This window comes from Carcharodon carcharias, chromosome 14 (genome assembly GCF_017639515.1).
Source record: "Carcharodon carcharias isolate sCarCar2 chromosome 14, sCarCar2.pri, whole genome shotgun sequence".
In the NCBI taxonomy this organism is placed as follows: Eukaryota; Metazoa; Chordata; class Chondrichthyes; order Lamniformes; family Lamnidae; genus Carcharodon; species Carcharodon carcharias.
The window spans coordinates 43,592,647-43,613,820 of NC_054480.1; the positions used below are offsets into that span (position 1 = coordinate 43,592,647).

The 21,174-nt window shown below is 42.2% G+C and overlaps 1 protein-coding gene and 1 long non-coding RNA gene across 2 annotated transcripts in view; one reads left to right on the forward strand and one right to left on the reverse strand.

Moving 5' to 3' along the window:
• hnf4a (hepatocyte nuclear factor 4, alpha) overlaps positions 1-832 on the forward strand; it is a 93,060-nt gene extending 92,228 nt beyond the window's left edge. The window contains exon 10 of the mRNA XM_041204688.1: positions 693-832. Within this exon, the coding sequence (XP_041060622.1) occupies positions 693-826 (134 nt within the window). The 3' untranslated portion in view covers positions 827-832. The remainder of the gene's footprint in view (positions 1-692) is intronic.
• Positions 1-21,174, reverse strand: part of LOC121287124 — a 67,312-nt gene that overhangs the window by 2,355 nt on the left and 43,783 nt on the right. The window contains exon 2 of the long non-coding RNA XR_005945151.1: positions 11,709-11,786. This is a non-coding gene — a long non-coding RNA (uncharacterized LOC121287124). The remainder of the gene's footprint in view (positions 1-11,708; positions 11,787-21,174) is intronic.

Here is a 21,174-nt window from a genome sequence, read left to right on the forward strand (position 1 = left end):
TAGAGTGTGGTGCTTTTTTTTTAATCCTTCATGAGACATAGGCATCACTGGCTAGGCCAGCATTTATTGCCCATCCCTAATTGCCCTTGAGAACTAAGTGGCTTGCTAGGCCATTTTAGAGGGCATTTAAAAGTCAACCACTTTGCTGTGGATCTGAAGTCATTGCCAATACCACTACACCACCACCTCCCCCTATGATAACATTGATGGCGCGGTTTAATTACCCTAATGGCTGAGGTAATTCTTGGGGCCTGCCTCTTCTACTTGTCCCACTGTGATGTCATGGCATCATTGAGTCATGATTAGCAACCTTCGGACAACGAGGACGCCACATGAAGAGAGAGAGACACTGCAATTGCCACAATACTGGCAATTATCCCTAATCTGTGGCTATGCTGAAGAAATGGGATTCCTGGCATTGGCCTCTTACCTTGCTGGCTAAGAGGTAGGTTGAGGTTTATTTTCAGGTCCATCTAGCAGACTCACACTGAGGTACAGTAGGAGTGTGCCGTAAAGGGACCACTGGCATTAGCTCTTACATGTTAAACAAGGTTCATAGTATTTTATTCTTTATAAATACTGCGACCTGAAAACCTTTATATTTTAAATATATCTCTTCAATTACTTGGTTTTAATTTTTTTTCCCCCAAGAACTAATGATTTGTTTTGTTTTGTTTATATGTATACCGCAGCCACACCTGAAACTCCATTACCTTCTCCACCTGGAGGGTCTGCATCTGAGCCATACAAACTGATAGCAGGTTCTGTACCAAAACAACCAACATCCGTTCCTCAACAAACCATTCCAAAACAAGAGGCAATTTAACATGTGGGAAGCATCTCAGAGCGAAAATTATAAATAAATAACTCAATAGATTTTCCACACCTAGAGGACCATATTATAAGAACACTGTTTTAATAAGAACAATGTTCCATTTTAAAAGACAACACAGATGAATCCAAAGATAAGCAAAAGGTTAATGTTAAGACATGTGTTTAACTGACTGTCATTGTAACACTGCTCCCTGAGTATCCAAGAAACTGCTGTTCAGTGCGGAAAGATTGATTCAATTCATTTAATAATTTGGAATCCAGCACTTAAAATGACAGCCATTTCCTTCATCTTTCTGGTCGGTTTTAATTCTGATTGCCCAGCAGGTATTTCAGAGATGGGGATTATAATGGTGCAGTTTTAGATAGAAAAGGCGTCATATCATGTTGTTGATGTTCCTTGTCCAGTTCTTAACTCTTAAGACACTGGAGAGCTACATAGCACAGGGAGATAGGACATACCTCAGGGTAGTCCCCTAGGCCCAACCATCTTCAGCTGCTTCATCAATCATCTTCCCTCCATCATATGGTCAAAGGTGGGGATGTTCTTTGATGATTGCACAATGTACAGCACCACTCGCGACTCCTCAGATACTGAAGCAGTCCATGCCCATATGCAGCAAGACCTGGACAATATCCAGTCTTGGGCTGACATGTGCAAATAACATTCGTGCCACAGCATGCCACACCATGACCATCTCCAACAAGAGAGAATTCAGTCATCACCCCTTGACATTCAATGGCATTACCGCCACTGAATCGCTGATTATCAGCATCCTAGGGTTACCATTGACCAGAAACTGAGCTGGACCAGCCATATAAATACTGTGGTTACAAAAGGAGGTCAGTGACTGGGAGTTCTGCAGTGAGTAACTCATCTCCTGACTCCCCAAAACGCACAAGTCAAGAGTGTGATGGAATACCCTCCACTTGCCTGGATGAGTGCAGCTCCAATAATACTCAAGAACCTTGACACCATCCAGGACAAAGCAGCCTGCTTGACTGGCACCCTATCCACTACCTTAAACATTCACTTCCTCTACTACCAATGCACAGTAGCAGCTGTGTGTACCATCTACAAGATACACTGCAGCAACTCACCAGGGCTCTTTCGACAGCACATCCAAACCCGCATCCTCTATCACCTGGAAGAACAAAGGTAGCAAATGCATGGAAACATCACCACCTGCAAGTTCCCCTCCTAGCCACTCACCACCCTGACTTGGAATTATATCGCCATTCCTTCACTGTCGCTGGGTCAAAATCCTGGGACTCCCTTCCTAACAGCATTTTGGGTGTACCTATGCCACATGTACAGCAGCAGTTGAAGAAGGCAGCTCACCACCGCCTTCTCAGGGCAATTAGGGATGGGCAATAAATGCTGGTCTAGCCAGCGAAACTCACATCCCATGAAAATATAAAAAACTATGCAAAATCATGGCCCAATGATGTCATCGACATCACAGCGCCAATTTAACTGAAAGATTAAAGAGTTCCACAGGGGCCAAGACCAACAGCAGAATCCGATGGGAATCAGGGGAGTGGCTAGGTTAAGTTTTTAAATTTAACTTTTCTGAGGATTCCTTGTGGGCTCCCAAGCTATACATTATGCCACCGCCTTTGGGCCTTGCTTCTCCCTCTTGGCGTCAGTATTTCTTGCAAAATTGACCCCCCAACAATATCATGTCAGGGATGACCCCTTGGGCCCTGGCGTCTGCAGGCTCCCGGGTCCCAATTTCTGCTCTCAGCCACTGACCCTGATGTCCCGCCTGCTGGTTTTAGCCAGTAGACAGTGCTACAGTATTTGAATGAGCTCCCAAATGGCCTGACTTTCATGCTGAACTCGCCACGGGGGCCTTAATTCCACTCTTCATCCCCTCCACCCTGAATGTGTCCCCAGTTAAAATCAACTTTTGAGTTTCTCAAGTGAACTTAACTAATAAAGGTCTGTGCTTTTTGCATTTAAATAATGTTCCGGTTCTGACTTGTAGTCACACTGCCCAACTAGATGTGAACTAGAATTTGACATAAGCTCAGGTTGAATTCGCAATGTTTTGACTCTGGGTGCAACCTATGATTTTCAACCGAGAACCCGCTCACCTGTCCTACTGAACTTTAAGCAAGTTTAATATTTATGAATCGGTAGTATTTGGGTTTTTCTATAAATTCAGTTCCTTTGTCCTTTCCTTCATTTATTATTAGTGTACTTTTGTGTCCCGTATTTTTAGATTTTCTTTTATACCATTTAAATAGTTGAAATTTGAGTAGATGTACATATGAGAAAAAGAAATTATACATATTACTATATAAAATGCTTAATCTACTTAAGAAATTTGAAGAGAATTCATTCAATGCTGCAAATACAGGACTGGTAATATTTGCTGATCTAATAATCCCATCGAACATCTAAAAGTTAAATTACAGTTGGTTTCCTGTGTACAGTGCAATTCTGTACAAGCAGATACAAGTATGTGTACAATACATGTTACGTGCCAAATGGGAGCCTCACATCTCTTTTTTTACTTGCTTTACATACTTACTTGAACTGCCACATAAGTAGATCCTATATCAAAATAGGATGTCCTGTTTTGAAATCCCAGTTTCTCCCACATAGCAGCCTCAATGTATCATCTCACATATAGTAGCGAGATATAAAAACCATACATGAACTAAGAAGAACCAGGACTACTGGACTACCAATTTGTGTCTCCTACATTGCAATAGGGATTATTCTTCAAAAGAACTTTTAACTAAAAAGCAGTTTGGGTTGTCCTGAAGTTGTGAAAGACGCTATATAATGACACGCCTTTTTCTTTTTTGTGTACTTTTGGGGTGGATTTCGGTGGGGGCTCTCCTACCTCCTCCATTGCTTCAGCAGGGAGTCACAGAAACCACAGAAAAACAGTGTTTGGGGCAGGCTTACTTCCTGGGGCAGGTGGTTTCAAAATCTATTTCAGAGCACAGGGAAAATTTGTGTTGCTGCAACTACAGTATTTGCTGCAGTGCAAACTATTAATATGTGGGTTTCACATATTATCATCATTAATGCATTTACAAATGATAATAAATGCAGGTCTTTTAACAAGGTCAATATTATAACTTTTGAAAAACATGTAAAGAAATATTCTGTTCTAGCCTCTCTTCCATTTGGATGTATGCCAGCGTGAGGATCAGTAGATGAATCAATGTACCCTTCCATCCATCTTGCAACCCTGCATTAGTCTGTGTGATAGCGTGTCACTGCTGTGTCTATCTGCTCCAACATGACTTCAGAGCACTCCAAAAACCATTAATTTTAGTGTGCACTACCTCAGGAATATTTTATTTAAAAGAGAGATCTCTGATAAAATGATAAGTCAGGTTTATTTTTTTTTCTTTAAATGTAAGCAGATTTGTTCCTTTCAGTAATCTGCTTTTGTTTAAAGTGAAAAACCTTTCTTCTAAAATATTAACAATGAGCTAATGAAAATGTAACTTTTGTATAATTATTTGCTTTAGCAGGTAACAGAATTATAAATATGGCCAAATATTGTTATTTTATTCGCTTAGACAACAAATATTACTTTTTAGCATGACATTACAGCTGCATCGTGCTTTGAATTCCTTACAGTCTTTTAGCAGAATATTTGTGTTCTAAAAAGCATATTTATTACAAGTCATTTTATTTAAACCAAGGTGATTCTTTTTTACTTTATTTGCATAAAAAGCCTCTAATGCACATGAAATACTTTCATTAATGTAAAATACTTCTGGGGTAATGTTAAGTCTATTTAATAAACAGGGTTTTAATAGCACTTTGGCAAAATCCTTACTGCATTGTAAAGATCATATTTAAAAGACACAACTTGTAATGGAATAATGAATATGGTGTTTATAATATTCTTGATTGAGAATGTTACAGTATACTGACTCTTACATTACTTTATGACCTGTGTTTCAAACAATTTATAGGTTGAATGTTTATGATGTAATCTAATTGGTTTTATCCATCAAGTACTCTACAAGAAACCTCACAATGATGCAAGCTGTCCATTGATGCTCCATTATGCAGAAGTCTATGAGATGTCATTAATCCATCCTATAACAGCTGAACAACCTAAAAGCTAATGGTCTGATTTCATACTTGGTGCGGCACAGGCACAGTCATAGTACCAACTCTGTAAATATTGATTGGCTATAGGAGTGACTGAGTGCCCTGAAGCTAATGGCAATATTGGACACTTGAGGTCAATTGTCTAATCAGAGTCTGAAAATCTACAATCAATATTTAGGTTGTCATACCTCTGACTTTTTATTCTAAAACCATGGCAGAGGAAAAGACTGATAGAAGCTTAGAGCACAAAGCTACCAGGTGCCTTACACTTTCACTCCTCTGTGACAACCAGCAGTGTACAGCTCCAAAAATAATGTATCCTGCTAGTCCTGGAGTGACTGACTTTGCATAATGATGTGCCACTCAACATCTTGAGAAATCTTTGCACTTCCTGTGTTTTAGTGCATCGAGCAGAAATAGTCTCTCGCTGAAGACTGTTGTCTGATAATGCCAATTGGTTGACAGTTCAGTCAATCAGGCTGAAAATTCATGGTGAGGTTAACATTTAATCTAAACTGCCCATCATTAACTATAGCTTTCTGCAAAATTACTATGAATTTATATTATCTCAGGTGCAGGTAAATTTCTCAAGCCTCAAAATAATCTTTCTGGTTGGCAGCAGCTCCTCTATACTATATAAAGTTTGAATGTGTATGTTTATTTACAAAATACAGCATTCTTTATCATCTGATGTGTTGGTGTGTTTTAAATTGGGAAAATACTTCTTTGGAACATATTGTCTCAAGGCACATTTTACAAACCACAGTTCAGTTGTCAAAGAGTTTATATCCCACCAAGTATAGTGACAAAGCACACATTGACAGTCAGTTTTATCTTAATCTGTTTGTAGCAAAAGTGCCTATGATGAAGCGTTAATAGATTTGTAACTGTAGATTTTGCACTTCACATATTGAACTATTTTAGTGCTTACAGCATCTGGGTGTGGTTCTAGTGCTCACAACTGCCAGAAGCTCTAAAATGAGTAAGTTTAAAAGAAAATGTTCTTCATCTACCTGCAGCCAGGTAGCATTTATTTGTACATAGAACAAATAATGACAATAGCTCTAATTAATTTATTGTAATACGGATGTAATTTTTCATGAAACTATTACATTATTTTTATAAATCATATCACTGATTAATGACAATTAAGAGAATAACATAGTTCTTTAGCACAATTGTACATTTTACATTTTATACTTTTCATCCTTGCAGTTTTCACTGTGTAAGGTATTTCTTTATTGATATTTCATTGCAAATGAAAACAGTTTTCTTAAGTCTTTGATGTATACTGCCTCAGTTCTGAATACTGTAATTATTAATGTATTGTTGCCATTCCTTTAACTCATGTAAAAACAGAAATAATAAATAAGATCTTTTCTATGTTTTTCACTGTTTCTGACTATTTGTACTAATGGCCTTAAAAAACAGCTCAGCAATTGCACTAAGCTAAATGTAAAAAATGCTGGAAATACACAGCAAGACAAGCATCATGTGTGCAGAAAAAGATGGATTCATTTTTCAGTTTTAGGGCCACTCCTCAGTGATTCCATTATTTTACTGTGCAATATTGGGGATTTGGCTCTGGTTAAAGTAAGAGAATCAATGGTTATAATTATCCATTCATACACAATGCTGTAATATTTCTTTAATGGGGAACTTTGGAGGTACAATATCAGTATTAATAATCTGTAAAGGTTCATAATTGAAAAAAAATCAGCTGTCCCATGGTTTAGATGTGTGGACATTGTATCTTACACCATTTCAATGTGCTCAAGAACACTTTACTATTAGGATTAATTAAAACAATTTGACCTTGGTGATCCCTAGTGATATGAAATTAACTTTCTCAAAGCCAAACTATACAATATTTTACAAATTAAAGGCACAGATTCCCAATATGTTACACCAAATCATTGACCTAATATTGGTTTTGGAATTTAGTGGAGGCCTACTTTCCAAATGTCTTTTGGTTGACAAAGTATTACACATTATTCTTGGATAGGAGACTTGGGGTAGATTTTTAACTGCACTTCCTTTGCAGTAATCTGGTAGATTGGTTCATATAGTCTTCATAGATTCTGACTCATTTGAATTCCATTGGAAACAATGCAATGAAAATAGGTACTATAAAAGTTGACCGGATGAGATACATCCAAAGATATTGAAGGAATTGAGAGTAGAAATTGCAGGGGCACTGGCCATAATTTTTCAGTCTTCCCTAGACTTAGGGGAGGTGCCAGAGGACTGGAGAATTGGAAACATTACACCCTTGTTCAAAAAAAAGGTTATAAGGGTAAGCCCAGCAATTACAGACCAGTCAGTTTAACTTCAGTGGTGGGCAGAATTCTAGAAACAATTATTTAGGATAGATTTAGTAGTCACATGGAAAAATATGGGCTGATAAGGAAGATCCAGCATGGATTTCTAAAGGGGAAATCATGTTTAACTAACTTGCTGGGGCAGGATCTTCCGGTCGGCGAGCGGGGATGGAGCCCACTTGTTGATGTGTAAAATAACATTGGGTGGAACTGACATCACCCTGCATTATTTCCATTTTCAGGTGGGTGGGGGCACAGCCGAGTCAGCCTTGCTTTTCCTGACATATATTAGTTATCTAGATCTTGGTGTGTGCAGGGGTCAATTTCAAAGTTTGCGGATGATACAAAGCTTGAGAGTGTTGTAAACTGTGAGGAGGACATTGTAGAACTTCAAAAAGACATAGAGAAGTTGGTGGAGCGGGCAGGTAGGTGGCAGATGAAGTTCAAAGTGGAGAAGTGTGAGGTGATGCATTTTGGTAGGAAGAACATGGTCAGAAAATATAAAATAGGGGGTGACATTTCTCTGAAGAGGGTGCAGGAGCAGAAAGACCTGGGTGTATATGTACAAAGATCATTGAAGGTGGCAAGACAGGTGGAGAGAGCAGTTAATAAAGCATATAATAGCCTGGGCCTTATGAATAGGGGCATAGAGTACAAGAACAAGGAGGTTATGCTGAATTTATATAAGACACTCGTTAGATCTCAGTTTGGACACCGTACTTTAGGAAGGATGTGAATGCATTGGAGAGAGTCCAGGAGAGGTTTACGAGAATGGTTCCAGGGATGAGAAACTTCAGTTACGAAGATAGATTGGAGAAGTTGGGACTGTTCTCCTTGGAGAGAAGAAGGCTAAGTGGAGATTTGATAGAGATGTTCAAAATCATGAGGAGGCTGGACAGAGTAAATAGGCAGAAACTGTTCCCACTCATAAAAGGGTCAAGAACAGATTTAAAGAGATTTACAAAAGAAGCAAATGTGACATGAGAAAAAACTTTTTCACAAAACAAGCGGTTTGAACTGGAATTCACTGTCTGGAATTGTGGTCGAGGCAGGTTCAATCGAGGCATTCAAGAGGGTATTAGATAATTATTTGAACAGAAACAATGTGCAGGGGTACAGCGAAAAGGCAGGGCAATGGCACTAGGTCATAATGCTCATTTGGAGAGGCGGTGCAGACATGATGAGCCAAATGGCCTCCTTCTGTACTGTTAAAATTCTGTGATTTTAAAAAAGGGCTAGATTACTGCTAGATTACTGCTCAGGCGATGAAGATGAAGTTCCAATCTAGAGGCAGGAGTTTCCCATCGTCGGGCAGGTGCGGCTGGTGAGCCCAGGAGCAAAACAGTCCACCGCCCACGATTGGGCCCTGATCATGATTTCACGCTGATTGGCCAATAAATGGCCAGCCAGTGCGAAACGCGCGTTGAGAACCTCAGCGCTACCGGGATGGGGGCGGGAAGAGAGCAAGCGCTAAAGTCTGCGCATATGCGGGGAGCACACATTGCTAGCTCCCTGAAGGCACAGAGCTGCCTCAGGGAGCTGAAGATTTTTAAAACAAAATTAAAGATTTTTAAATTGCAGAAAAGAATGTTTGCACAACGGACTCATGCACCTTTACATGGAGATTATGGCCTGAATTTTTCAGTCAGTGTGCGGGGGCAGGCCCGACATGCCGATGCGTAAAATGATGTGTGATGACATTGGGCGTGCATCCCGACGTCATCACACTGTCTTGCGATGTTTCGTTCGGCAGGCCATTTAAAAAGTCATTAATGTAATTGTTAACGCTGCCAGTCCAAACTTAAGGTCGGCAGGCAGGCAAAAAGGCTAAGCAGCCTTCACGTTTTTTAGGAAACCTCATCCACGAGCAAAATATCATGCGAATGTGCAATGACGTCGGGATACTCACCCGACATCATCGCACGCTATTTCATGTTCAGGTGTGTCGGGCCCACATTCGCACACCGAGCTGAAAATTCTAACCCACGTATTTGTCTTCTAATCTTGAACAGTCTGGACTCCCTCTGGAGATGCATAAGCTAATTTCAAATGGGTCATCTCATTTGAAAGAGAAAATAGTTGGTCCAAAGAAGGGTGTTTTCCCTTTATTAAGATGCACCAAAGCCAAATTGACTAAGGGCTGGGCTGCCTGGGCATTTGTGACAATAAAGGCATGAGTCCTAAAATTCTATGGGGATTATTTTGCTCTTCCAGCATGACTTCAAAAACAGAAGAGCTGTGGAAACCCTATAAACCTAATACAAACATTTATGTTTTTCTAGGGTTCCATGGTTTGTCCTTTGAAATTACAGCAGGTAAGCGGGAGAATCCCAAGGAAGAAACCAGGAAGGAGACATAAAACTTACTAATGTCTCTAAATAAAAATTCAATAGAAAAATATAACAGTGCCAGAGAATAGGCAGACAGCAATTTTAAATCCTATCTTCAAAAGAGAGAGAGAACAAATTCAAGAAACCATAAACCTTTTATTTTTATAGCAGTGGTATGAAATATACTAGAAGCTTTGCTTAAGGATGAGCTAACCAAACAACTAGAGGTGGAGAATATATCAAAAATAATCAGCATGGATTTTTAACAAGAAGTTTTTGTTTAACCAACATTATTGAATCCTTTAAAGAAGGAACAGAAAGAGTAGAAAAGGGCATTGCAGTAGATGTGGTAAAAAGAGACTTTCAAATGGCCTTTGATAAAGTGCCATATAAGACATAAGTGACAAAGATTAGGGTGTGTGGCATAAGGGACAACATAGCAAAATGGGTTGGGGTAGAAAAGCAGTAATCTGTAAGCAGTAAAAGTAGAATGGATCATCCACCCTTCATAGATGCTGACCCATTTGAATTCCAGTGAAAAAAATGCAATGAAAATAGAGTGGATTCTATAAAAAATAATGGGTGATCCACTGCCAGGTTACTGCTCAGGTAATGAAGATGAAATTCTAATCTATGGGCAGGATTTTATGTCCCATGGAAGGGCACAAGCCCGACCCAATTGGGTGTAAAATAGCGTGCAATGACGTCGGGCAAGCGTCCTGATGTCATTGGGCACTTGTGCGATATTTTGGTCAGTGGGTGCGCGCGAGAGTCGGCAGCGCGCCCACCAACATTTAAGAGGCTTATTAAGGCCATTAATCAGTTAATTTAAAGATATTTTTCACCTCCCTTTCAACCTTACAGTTGGCGGGTGGGCGAATCGGCCAGGCGGCCTACGGATTTTTTAGGAAATCTCATCCATTTTTTTAAATAAAATTTTTTTGACATAATTTTTATTACATTTATGTTCATGTGAGTGAGTCCTATGTGGGGACATTTTCATAATCGTTATTTTTGTTTTTACAATTCTTCAACTCCTTGAGGCAGCTCCCCCATGCATGTGCAAGCTTTTGGTGCTCACAGTCCTCCCGTACCCCACCCCCCACCCCGGCAGCGCTGAGTTCTCAGTGCGCTTTTCACACAGACTGGCCGTTAAGTGGCCAGCCAGCATGAAATCGTGGTCAGGGGCTGATCATGGGTGGCGGACTGTTTCCCGACCGCACCCAGGCCTGCCTGCCGTGCTCGCCCAATGACCAAAAATCTTGCCCTGTGTGTTTGTCTTGTAGTCTTGAGCAGTGCTACACTTGAACTCCCCCTGGAGAAGCATAAGCCAATCTTGTTTAGCACTCCTAATATGTTCCTAAAATACAGCATGCTAAATAAAGATGGGCGAAACAAAAATCCCTTTCCCATAAGAAGGCATGTATTAAGGGTGTATTATGTTCCTAACTTGTAATTTTTACATTAAAAACCAATTGGTGGTCTTGATCCTAGCTGGTCCAAAAGTCCTCTACTACTCTTTCCAACTTATTACTCTTTTACTTACCTCTAACTTGTCACTCCTGCTAACCACTTCCCATTTCCCTCTTGCCTCCCCCTTACTCCCACACTGCTTCCCTCTACACTTACCCCTCCTGATTCCCTTGCTGTTTCTGGCTCACCACTTCCCTCTCCTGACCCTTTGCTCCAACCCTCCTGCTCGCTGTCCCTTTCTGAGCTCTAGCTCACAGCCAGGGTCGGGAGAGGGAAGCAGTGAGAGGGGTGGCAAGCATAAGGAAGCAAGGGAGTAAGAGATGGAAGAAGAAAGTATCAAGGAGGAGGGAGAGAGTGGGTTGAGAGAGGGAAGCAGCGAGCGAGAAACAGGAGGTGATCGGAAGAAGGAAGCGGCAAGCAGCAGGGAGTGAGGAGGTCGAGAGAGAGGATGAGCCAGAGTGTCAGCAAACGAAGCAGAGATGTGGTTTAAAAAGCAGACAGAGCATGTGCAGTTACATCGCAGTTCTTGGTGCATGCACAGTAACCCCACCAAAACATAAGTGATGGAAGTGTTATTCAAATAAGTTCTGTTATTGACAAAAACACTAAAATGAAAATACGTAAATACGTTATTAGAATATGTTTTAAAGGAGGGAATACCTGTATATAAATTGCTTGAAGTAGTAGTGTTAGCTGGTAAAGCCATAAAGAGTTCAAACAAAGTCTTGGGGTTCATTTCTAAAGATATAGGATAATAAGAGCAGAGGTGTAACGTCAAATTTATATGAACCCTTAGTTAGGCCACACTTTGGTGCTGTGTGTAGTTCTAGTCTCCATAGTACAAAAAGAAAATTAAATCACAGGATAAAGATTAGAAAAGATTTACAAGAATATTGTCAGAATTGAGAGGATGCAACTGCCAGGATGTAATTTGTTAATTTAATTATAAGGAGGCGACCTGCCTCACATTTAACCACCCATTTTAAGTTTAACCCTGGCTGGCTTAGTTCTCTGGGCCTCAGAAAACCAATCGGCTAAAGGGAAACGAAGACCGTTGGGTCTAGTAGCTAATTGCCTTTCCAATTACCTGCTGGATCCAGTTTACCTGCTTCATCAGCCCACTGTGATCGGACATCCATGACCCTTCTGATTCCCCTCCCACCACTCTTCCAGTCCCCTCACCAATTCTTCCAAAATCCCCCTCAAATCCTCCAATCTTCCCTGGCAGTTTTGAACTGTCCCAAACCTGACCTTCCATCTCTCCTGCTCTCACCACCATTCTGCCTTCTGACCTTTGATCTATCTTCTGGCTTCCCATCACCCACCCTGATCCGGAATACAATCTTGCCAATGGCTTCTGATCTTCCCCTCTACCACCCCCAGCACCACACGCTACTACGGCCTTTTTGATCCTTCTCTCCATCCACTCTGCTCAATAGAGAGATGAAGGGACAGAGTGGGAATAGGTCATTAGAGTGGGACGAGCTTCTGTAGATTATAAGTGCCGTCATAGACCAGTTGAGCCACATGGCCTGCTTCCGTGCTATTGGCTCTATGGGGGAACTTTAACCCACTCCCCCACCCCCCACCCTCACACCCCCCACCCCCACCCCCATTCAAAACAGGTGGCTTTAGGTCAGGTTGGACATTAAACTGAATCCCAACCCCAACCCATCTCCAATCCACCCATTTTGTTTTAGTGGATGTGGGAGAGGTGCTCTCAGGATGTGGGTTGGTAATTTAATTATAAGAAGGCTTTCAGCCTCATATTTAACTACCATTTTAAGTGTAATCCTTGCCTTGTGCTGGAGGCCCACTCACCTGACAGCCACCTACCTACTCAATCTGGCTTACTGCGGCCTGGAAATGGAGTTAAAAACTGCTAATCGGGTTCTGCCATTAAATTCAGCAGGTTCTTTGGGAAATAAATTTTCCTGGACCTCAAAGCAGCTCCTCCACTGCATCTCTGCCTCCCAGATAATATTTAGCCTGATATAATACTATGGAAATTGGCCCCATAATGATTCTACAATTTTATCATCTTAGTTAAGTAACTAATCCATTAGCTCAATGTAGTCTTGTTCCCTATTTCACAGCCCTAAATATAAGTTGAGCAAAAGCTTCATCCATTGTGGTTTTTGCTAATATTCCAGAATTACATGTTCTACCAGATATGTTTCTCAACTGAGCTGTATTTTGGAAGGGGAAGCTACCTCCTGACAAGTTGTTTGACATTGGGGTTGCACAATTATTTCTGTATTTTAGATAACTCTAAGATACATTTGAGAATCATAAATATCTTCAAGATATTGCTGATGGCATTTGAAGGTTATATTTCATTTGGATGTATTTTTGTAGCTATAATTTTTCTTATGATCTTTGATTTCATGTTATGCAGTTTCAGGCTACCATATCCTTCCCTGAGGAAAAACGACTGATCGTTCAATGGATAAACATTCTCTGAAATTTGAGATCAAGGCCTAAATTTCTGGTCCCTGTTCGAGAGCGCAGAGTTGGGAGAAATCGCTACTTCACGAATCCGACTTGTGAAAAACTAGCCGGAAGTTCCTATTTTTATTCTGGTTTGGGGGGGGGTGCACAGGGGGGGAGGTGTAGTGGGAGTCTTGCCTGTCGCCCCCAGGAAAAGTTCAGAGTCGGCACAGGGGCTGACAGGTCCGGAGGCAGACTGGGACAAAGACTGGAGAACAGCTGATGTGGTTCTGCTATTTAAGAAGGGTTGTAGAGATAATCCGGGGAACTACAGGCCAGTGAGTCACACGTCAGTGGTAGGGAAACTATTGGAGAAAGTTCTGAAGGAGAGTATCTATCTCCACTTGGAAGGGAAAGGCTTGATCAGGGATAGTCAGCATGGCTTTGTCAGAGGGAAGTCATGCCTAACAAATTTGATTGAATTCTTTGAGGAGGTGACTAGGTGTGTAGATGAGGGTAGTGCAGTTGATGTAGTTTATATGGATTTCAGCAAAGCCTTTGACGAGGTCCCAAATGGGAGACTTATAAAGAAGGCAAATGCACATGGGATACAGAGTAATTTGATAAGGTGGATTCAAAATTGGCTTGGTTGTACGAGGCAGAGGGTGATGATAGAAGGATGCTTTAGTAACTGGAAGCCAATGTCCAGTGGCGTACCACAGGGATCTGTGCTTGGTCCCCTATTATTTGTCATTTATATAAACGACATAGATGACTATGTGTGGGGATAGGATTCGTAAGTTTGCAGATGACACAAAGATTGGCCAGGTGGTTAACAGTGAGTCTGGCAGCATCGACGGAGAAGAAAAGAGTTGACGTTTTGAGTCCTCATGTCCCTTCAACAGAACTAGGTGAATCCAAGGAAGGGGTGAAATATAAGCTGGATTAAGGTGTGTGGAGGGGTGGGTGGGGGGGGGGGGAGGGGTTGGGTGGGGGGAGATAAGTGGAGGGGGGTGGTGTGGTTGTAGGGACAAGCAAGCAGTAATAGAAGCAGATCATCAAACTCACTCCTCCATCCCCACTCCCTTCCTGTTTCTTCCCCCTTCCTTTAGTTTTTTCCAATAAATTATATAGATTTTTCTTTTCCCACCTATTTCCATTATTTTTAAATATTTTTAAATCTTTTATACTCCCCCCCACCCCCACTAGAGCTATACCTTAATTCCCCAACCATCCGTTCTAAATTAGCACATTTGTTTAGATATATATCACCAACTTCAACACCTATGTGTTCTTTTGTTCTGTTGTCTGTGACATATTTTGATGATCTACTTCTACTACTGCTTGCTTGTCCCTACAACCACACTCCCCCCTCCACTTCTCTCCCCCAACCCAACGCCCCCCCCCCACACACACACACCTTAAACCAGCTTATATTTCACCCCTTCCTTGGATTCACCTAGTTCTGCTGAAGGGCCATGAGGACTTGAAACGTCAACTCTTTTCTTCTCCGCCGATGCTGCCAGACCTGCTGAGTTTTTCCAGGTAATTCTGTTTTTGTTTTGGATTTCCAGCATCCGCAGTTTTTTGTTTTTATCTCTGTGGTTAACAGTGAGGTTGAGTGTCTTGGGCTACAGGAAGATATAGATGGGATGGTCAAATGGGCAGATAAGTGGCAGATGGAATTTAACCCTGAAAAGTGTGAGGTGATACACTTTGGAAGGAGTAATTTGACAAGGAAGTATCCAATGAACAGCATGACACTAGGAAGTTCTGTGGAACAAAGGGACCTTGGCATGTGTGTCCATAGATCTTTGAAGGCGGAGGGGCATATTAGTGGGGTGGTGAAAAAGGCATATGGGACACTTGCCTTTATCAATCAAGGCATAGATTACAAAAGTAGGGAGGTCATGTTGGAGTTGTATAGAACCTTGGTGAGGCCACAGCTGGAGTACTGTGTGCAGTTATGGTCACCACATTATATGAAGGATGTGATTGCACTGGAGGGGGTGCAGAGGAGAATCACCAGGATGTTGCCTGGGATTAAATATTTAAGTTATGAAGAGAGGTTGGATAGACTTGGGTTGTTTTCGTTGGAGCAGAGAAGACTGAGGGGTGACCTGATCAAGGTGTACAAGATTATGAGGGGCATGGACAGGGTGGATAGGGAGCAGCTGCTCCCCTTAGTTGAAGGGTTGGTCACAAGGGGGCATAAGTTCAAGGTGAGGGGGAGGAGGTTTAGGGGGGATGTGAGGAAAAACTTTTTTACCCAGAGGGTGGTGACGGTCTGGAATGCACTGCCTGGGAGGGTGGGAGAGGCGGGTTGCCTCACATCCTTTAAAAAGTACCTGGATGAGCACTTGGCACATCATAACATTCAAGGCTATGGGCCAAATGCTGGTAAATGGGATTAGGTAGGTAGGTCAGGTGTTTTCTACATATCGGTGCAGACTCAAAGGGCCGAAGGGCCTCTTCGGCACTGTGATTCTGTGATTCTGATTCTGTGATCTGACATTTTGTCCCAACTGCAAAAACGAATAATAATACAAAAAACAGCCCTGTAGCCCTCACCCTTTCCCCCCTCACCCCCTGAACACTCCCCATGCCCCATCCATGCCAACCCATGCCACCTCATGGCCCCCACCCACTGCCCATGGCCCTTTATAGACTCAGTGCCAACCTATGCCCCTCTCCAAATCCCCTATGGCCCCTCATACCCTCCATGCCAACCCCACCAGCTCCCCATGGCCTTCATACCTTCCGGATTAACCTCTGCTCCTCTACCCTACCTCTGATGGCCTCTCATACCCTTTATGCCCACCCATGACCCCACCCACCCCATGGCCCTTTATTGCCTCTATGCTGACTTGATGCCAACTGATGCCAACCCATGCCCCCACTCCACCCTTTCCCCTTACACGCTCCATGCCAATTCACCCAGTATCCACTATGGGCAGACTTCAGGGCCCATACTGAGAGGAAATAAAATTGTCTCAAATGCCTATTGATAAATTCACTTTTTGGAAAATCACATTGATAAAAACTCATTCACTACATTTAAATACCTTCAAATACTTAATTCCTTATAACAATGCATTTTTATTCATGACCCCACATCAAACACTTTATAAGCACTCAAGCTGTCAATCAAATTGTGAACTGACAGGCACCCCACTGTGATACTAATTGTGAAATCAATCATGCAGCACAAATCCTATAATGCCAACGCTCAGGACAGAGTGAAATAGCGTGCACTTTTTTTAATAGCAGACTTCTTTATTTAAAGTATAGGAGATTTGAATCCTTTGACAGCTTGACAGTTCCAACGAGCTTGACAGTTCCAATGGAGTTTATTCACCTCTTACACACATTCATGTCCAATTTTAAAAACCTCAAAGGGCACTTAACCTCACTCAAAGGGCACCATACCTCTCCCAAATGCATTTTACCTCTCCCAATGGTGTCCCTGGACCTGTCCAAAAGGGTACCCTACCTTCCCAAGTAAGTCCGCAAACTTTAGACTTTCTCTAGGTCTAATGTGTACAAGTCATATTTCCCACTCCCTCCTTAACAATTATCAAACCTGAATGAAGGCAGCTGCAGCTTTATTTGTGTAGCTGCCTCCATGAAACGTGTATGTCCAAAGCGTGACTAATCCCCATTTTCGCCCAGCCCCTGCAAAATTAGTGACGGCCGAGTTTGGGGGTAGGACTCCGGGATTTGGACCTCCAGTACCATTTTTGCTATGATGGAGAGCCCCTTAATCTGCACAAAAATTCTAGCCCATGTCAGTAAGATCCCACATGCAATTCCTGATCTATGCTGAGCAAGCTGATCTCAGCCAGAGGGGGTGTTGCAATTTACATCAGGCGCCTGATCAGCAGAAGGAAATTGGAGTGTCTTGGTATCTCATCAGGATGCTGTACAGTCAGCCTTGCTGAGGGTTGTGACAGTGATATTAACTGAGGCTGGAGCTTGTGACCTCCCAATGGAGGAACTGAGTGCTGGTGTTCACTTTCCAGGATTACTCATGATGAATGGCCACTTAGATGGGGTGCCAAAAAGATTTCAGTGCTTGTGTTACGACCTTCAATAGATGAAGCAACAAAAACTGGAAAGAAAAATCTTTAAGAAAGTGCCGTAAAAAGCATTTACTTAGGGATTTTAAACCAATTGTATAATTTGAATCCAGATCAGCACCCATTATTCCAAGATAATATTTTAGTTTGCACCACAGGGCATTATTCTACTTTTTAGCATATAACCAGACTGCTGAAAATATCAAACATTGATGACTAGTCCAGTTGCCTTATCTATTGTACTTGCAGCAAAAGGCAATGACCGAGCTGACATGCTTACACTGCATAGCTGTTACAATAAACGCCACATAGGCAGAGTCGATGGAATTTCTGTTTATGACATGATTAGCTAATTAAGTTTGTTTTCACAATCCTGTCAGTAAATGTGGCTATCTGGAACACCCTGAAAAGTGCCTGCTGTGAGTTGTTGATACCATCAGTTCACCGTTTGCAAATAGTTTATGTTCCATTACTTTGAAGAAAGCACCTAATTGGTTTTAAAATAGAGTTGGTAGCCGCTTTTAAGAATAAGTTTTAACTTAGGTCCTATGCTATGAAAACCCAGCATTGTTTAACCTATTCTGAGAATGTATTGTCACCATTCCAAAAGGCATTGCAGTGCCAATATACTCATCAGTCGCCATATAAAATTAATGATTAACTTGCAGAAGGTCCATTACTTTTTCAATAAGCAGGAAAAAAAGTTATTGAAAAGAATGTTGCTTTATTTTTCTATAACTAGACTTTGTCTTATTTTATGAATTTGACAGAATGGACTAATCTGTATAGTTGACCCTAAAGAGAAGAAAAATAACAATTTGCCTTCCATTCTAATTCTTTGTTTTGCATCCTCAGTTTTTCAATCTTTCTGTCTCCTTTTCTTTCTGTCCCAATCTCTCTTATGGACTTTCTCTTCTCTCTGTCTCTCTGTGACCCACTCATTTTCTCTGTCTTGACATTACTGCCTGTTTCTCCCCCTTTTTACCTAACACTTTCTCATTATATGGTGTAATTTCTTTTTTTTGAACTCTGAATCACTGGTAGTACTCTTGCCTCAAGCTCAGTAGTTTGAATCCTACTCCAGAAACTAGAGCACAAAATCTGGACTAATATTTCAATGCATTGTTGAGGGACTGCTGCACTGCCAGAGATAATGGGCTGGATTTTCACCTTGGAAACAGGAAACAGGAGACAGGTTTGTTTTTAGTGTCGGAAACCCGCCTCCGTAAGAAACTGGCTGAATATTGGATTTTCCCATCCATTAATTGATATGTAAATGTGTTTCCTGTCCAATCAAAGCTAGTGTGGCAGGAATGGAGGCACATTACAAACACCCAAGGCAACTAGTTGTCCTGAGGGAGAGACATTGTGTCAAAGTTTGCCACTGCACCATAAAAACCTGAGCTGGCACACCTGAGAGTCCTCGGCCTGGCGCCCATGAGGAAGAGGCAAGAAGTCCTGTTCAGGAAAGTGGCAAGAGGAGGCCACCTCATCATACAGCAGAGGCATCACTGTGTTCAGCGCCTACTCCCTCTGCCTTCAATTCCTCCTCCCCTCTTACCTTGTCCTCCTCCCCCAAAGAGATGTTACCTCCAGGACCTCAAAGTCCTCAGGGTAAATATCGCTCAGAAAGGCCATTTTATGGAGAGCACAGTGGACCACCACAATGCCCAAGACCCTTGCAGGAGGGTATTGCAGGGCACTACCTGGTGGCACCAGATACCAGACCTATTGCTCTTTGAGCCTGTGGTGTCCTGTCAGATGTGTTCCTGATGTGTTGTCCAACAATGGTAATGAGGGCCCCTGGCACCTGGATAATGCACTGATATGCAGCCACCTACAGATGCCAGAGAGGTCCGCACTGATGAGGGCATAGATGTCTGTGAGCATATACCTAGAGGGTTGCAGTCCCCTTCATCACTAGTTCCCATTATGCCTAGGTCTCTTCGCCTCTGCCCATAGACCGGAGTAGTATCTCCTTCATGCCCCTCATCCTTCTCCTCTGATGCGGATGTAATTATGCTGCTATTCAAAATGGCACTCTAATTGGACAACCCACTGAAATAGCAGCACCAGCCAAGCTCACACCAACAGTGAACATGTCAAGAACGTGTTTCCCCATAGCCAGTCAACCAGCATAATAAGACTTATAATGCCAAATAAATATAATGCAAATTGTTTTCTGAGTAGATCCATGCTTTTATGCAGTGGTGTTTTAAGGGCTTCTTCAGCTTGCATCATTTTAAAAACCTCCCCAAATACAATGTTTTCTCCCGTCCCTTTAATAGTGCTCTTAGCTCTGCCATGTCTAACCAACGTGCCCATGAAAGCATGTTGTTTCTAGATGTGAGGACTCTACGTGAGCTGCCCTTTGCTCAGCCCTTCCTGAGCAGGCTTCTGTTCCTCAGCTCTAACTGTCTCAATTTCTGAGTGTACAGCACTCATTTCCAGCTACAGCCTTCCTGCTGCACCGATGGAGTCTGAACAGCCATGCCCACTGCTCCAATGCACACGTGATGCCATTAGGGTGACAACCTCTTGAACTGGCAAAGTTCTTAATGCTGATTCCTCCCCTGGCCTTTTATAAGCTGCCACAACTTTAACTTCAAAGAGGTAGGCCCTTTAAACTTTGTAAAGCATTTTTACTTACCTTTTTAAATGCTTTGTACTCCATGACTTGCCCAACAGAGCCCTCATCACCATGGAGCTGGTCTGGCACAGACAACTGCTAAATTCTGGCTCCCTCCAGGAAAATTCAAAAAGTTAAGAAACGCATGATGAATTTAATTAGCCTGATAATAGGCAGGGACTAGTTCAAGGCCCATGCTCTCTCCCGCCCTCAGGAGTATCAAGGAGGGCAGGAATGGAGGTTGCCTCCCGAGTGTGCAACATCACAGCCAATTTTCTTAACCAGCCCTCCTTCATTCCGGCCTGATCTGAAACAGGAAAACCCCAGCCACATGACTTTTAGATGGGGCTTCAAACTAAGGCATCAATTGCCCTCATGGGCAGACCCCATGACATTATTTTGAAAAAGAGCGGGAGAGTTCTTCTTCATGTCTTGTCAATATTTACCCCTCAACTGGCATCACTAAAATAGATTATATGGCCATTACTAAATTGTTGTTGTGGGAGCTGTGCACAAATGGACACCATGGGCTGAATTTTCTGGCTGACATGCGGGTGGCGGAGCCCACAAGTCAGCACTTAAAATGTCGTGCGAGCGTCCCAACGTCAGCAATCGGCATCGCGATGTTTAGGTTGGCGGGCGCGCCTGCCATTAATTAAAGGCCTTGTTAAGGCCATTAAGACCAATTGACAAAGATTTTGAGGAGCCCGTGCGAACTTCGGCTTGGCGCACGGGCCCAAAATGCAGGCAGGTAAGTGATTTTTTAACAAACCTCATCCACTGGCGGGATGAGGTTTGATTTCGGATTTTAAAAAGTTTAACAAAGTTTTTGTGTACTTTATTAACATGTCCCACCTTGTGTGACATTTTCACATGAGGGGGACATGCTAATGATTTTTTTATTGTTCTATTTTTAATCTTTCACAGCCTTTCAGCGACCTCCCTGAGGCACCACTTAGCCTCAGGGATGTGCGTTCTTTCGTGCGCA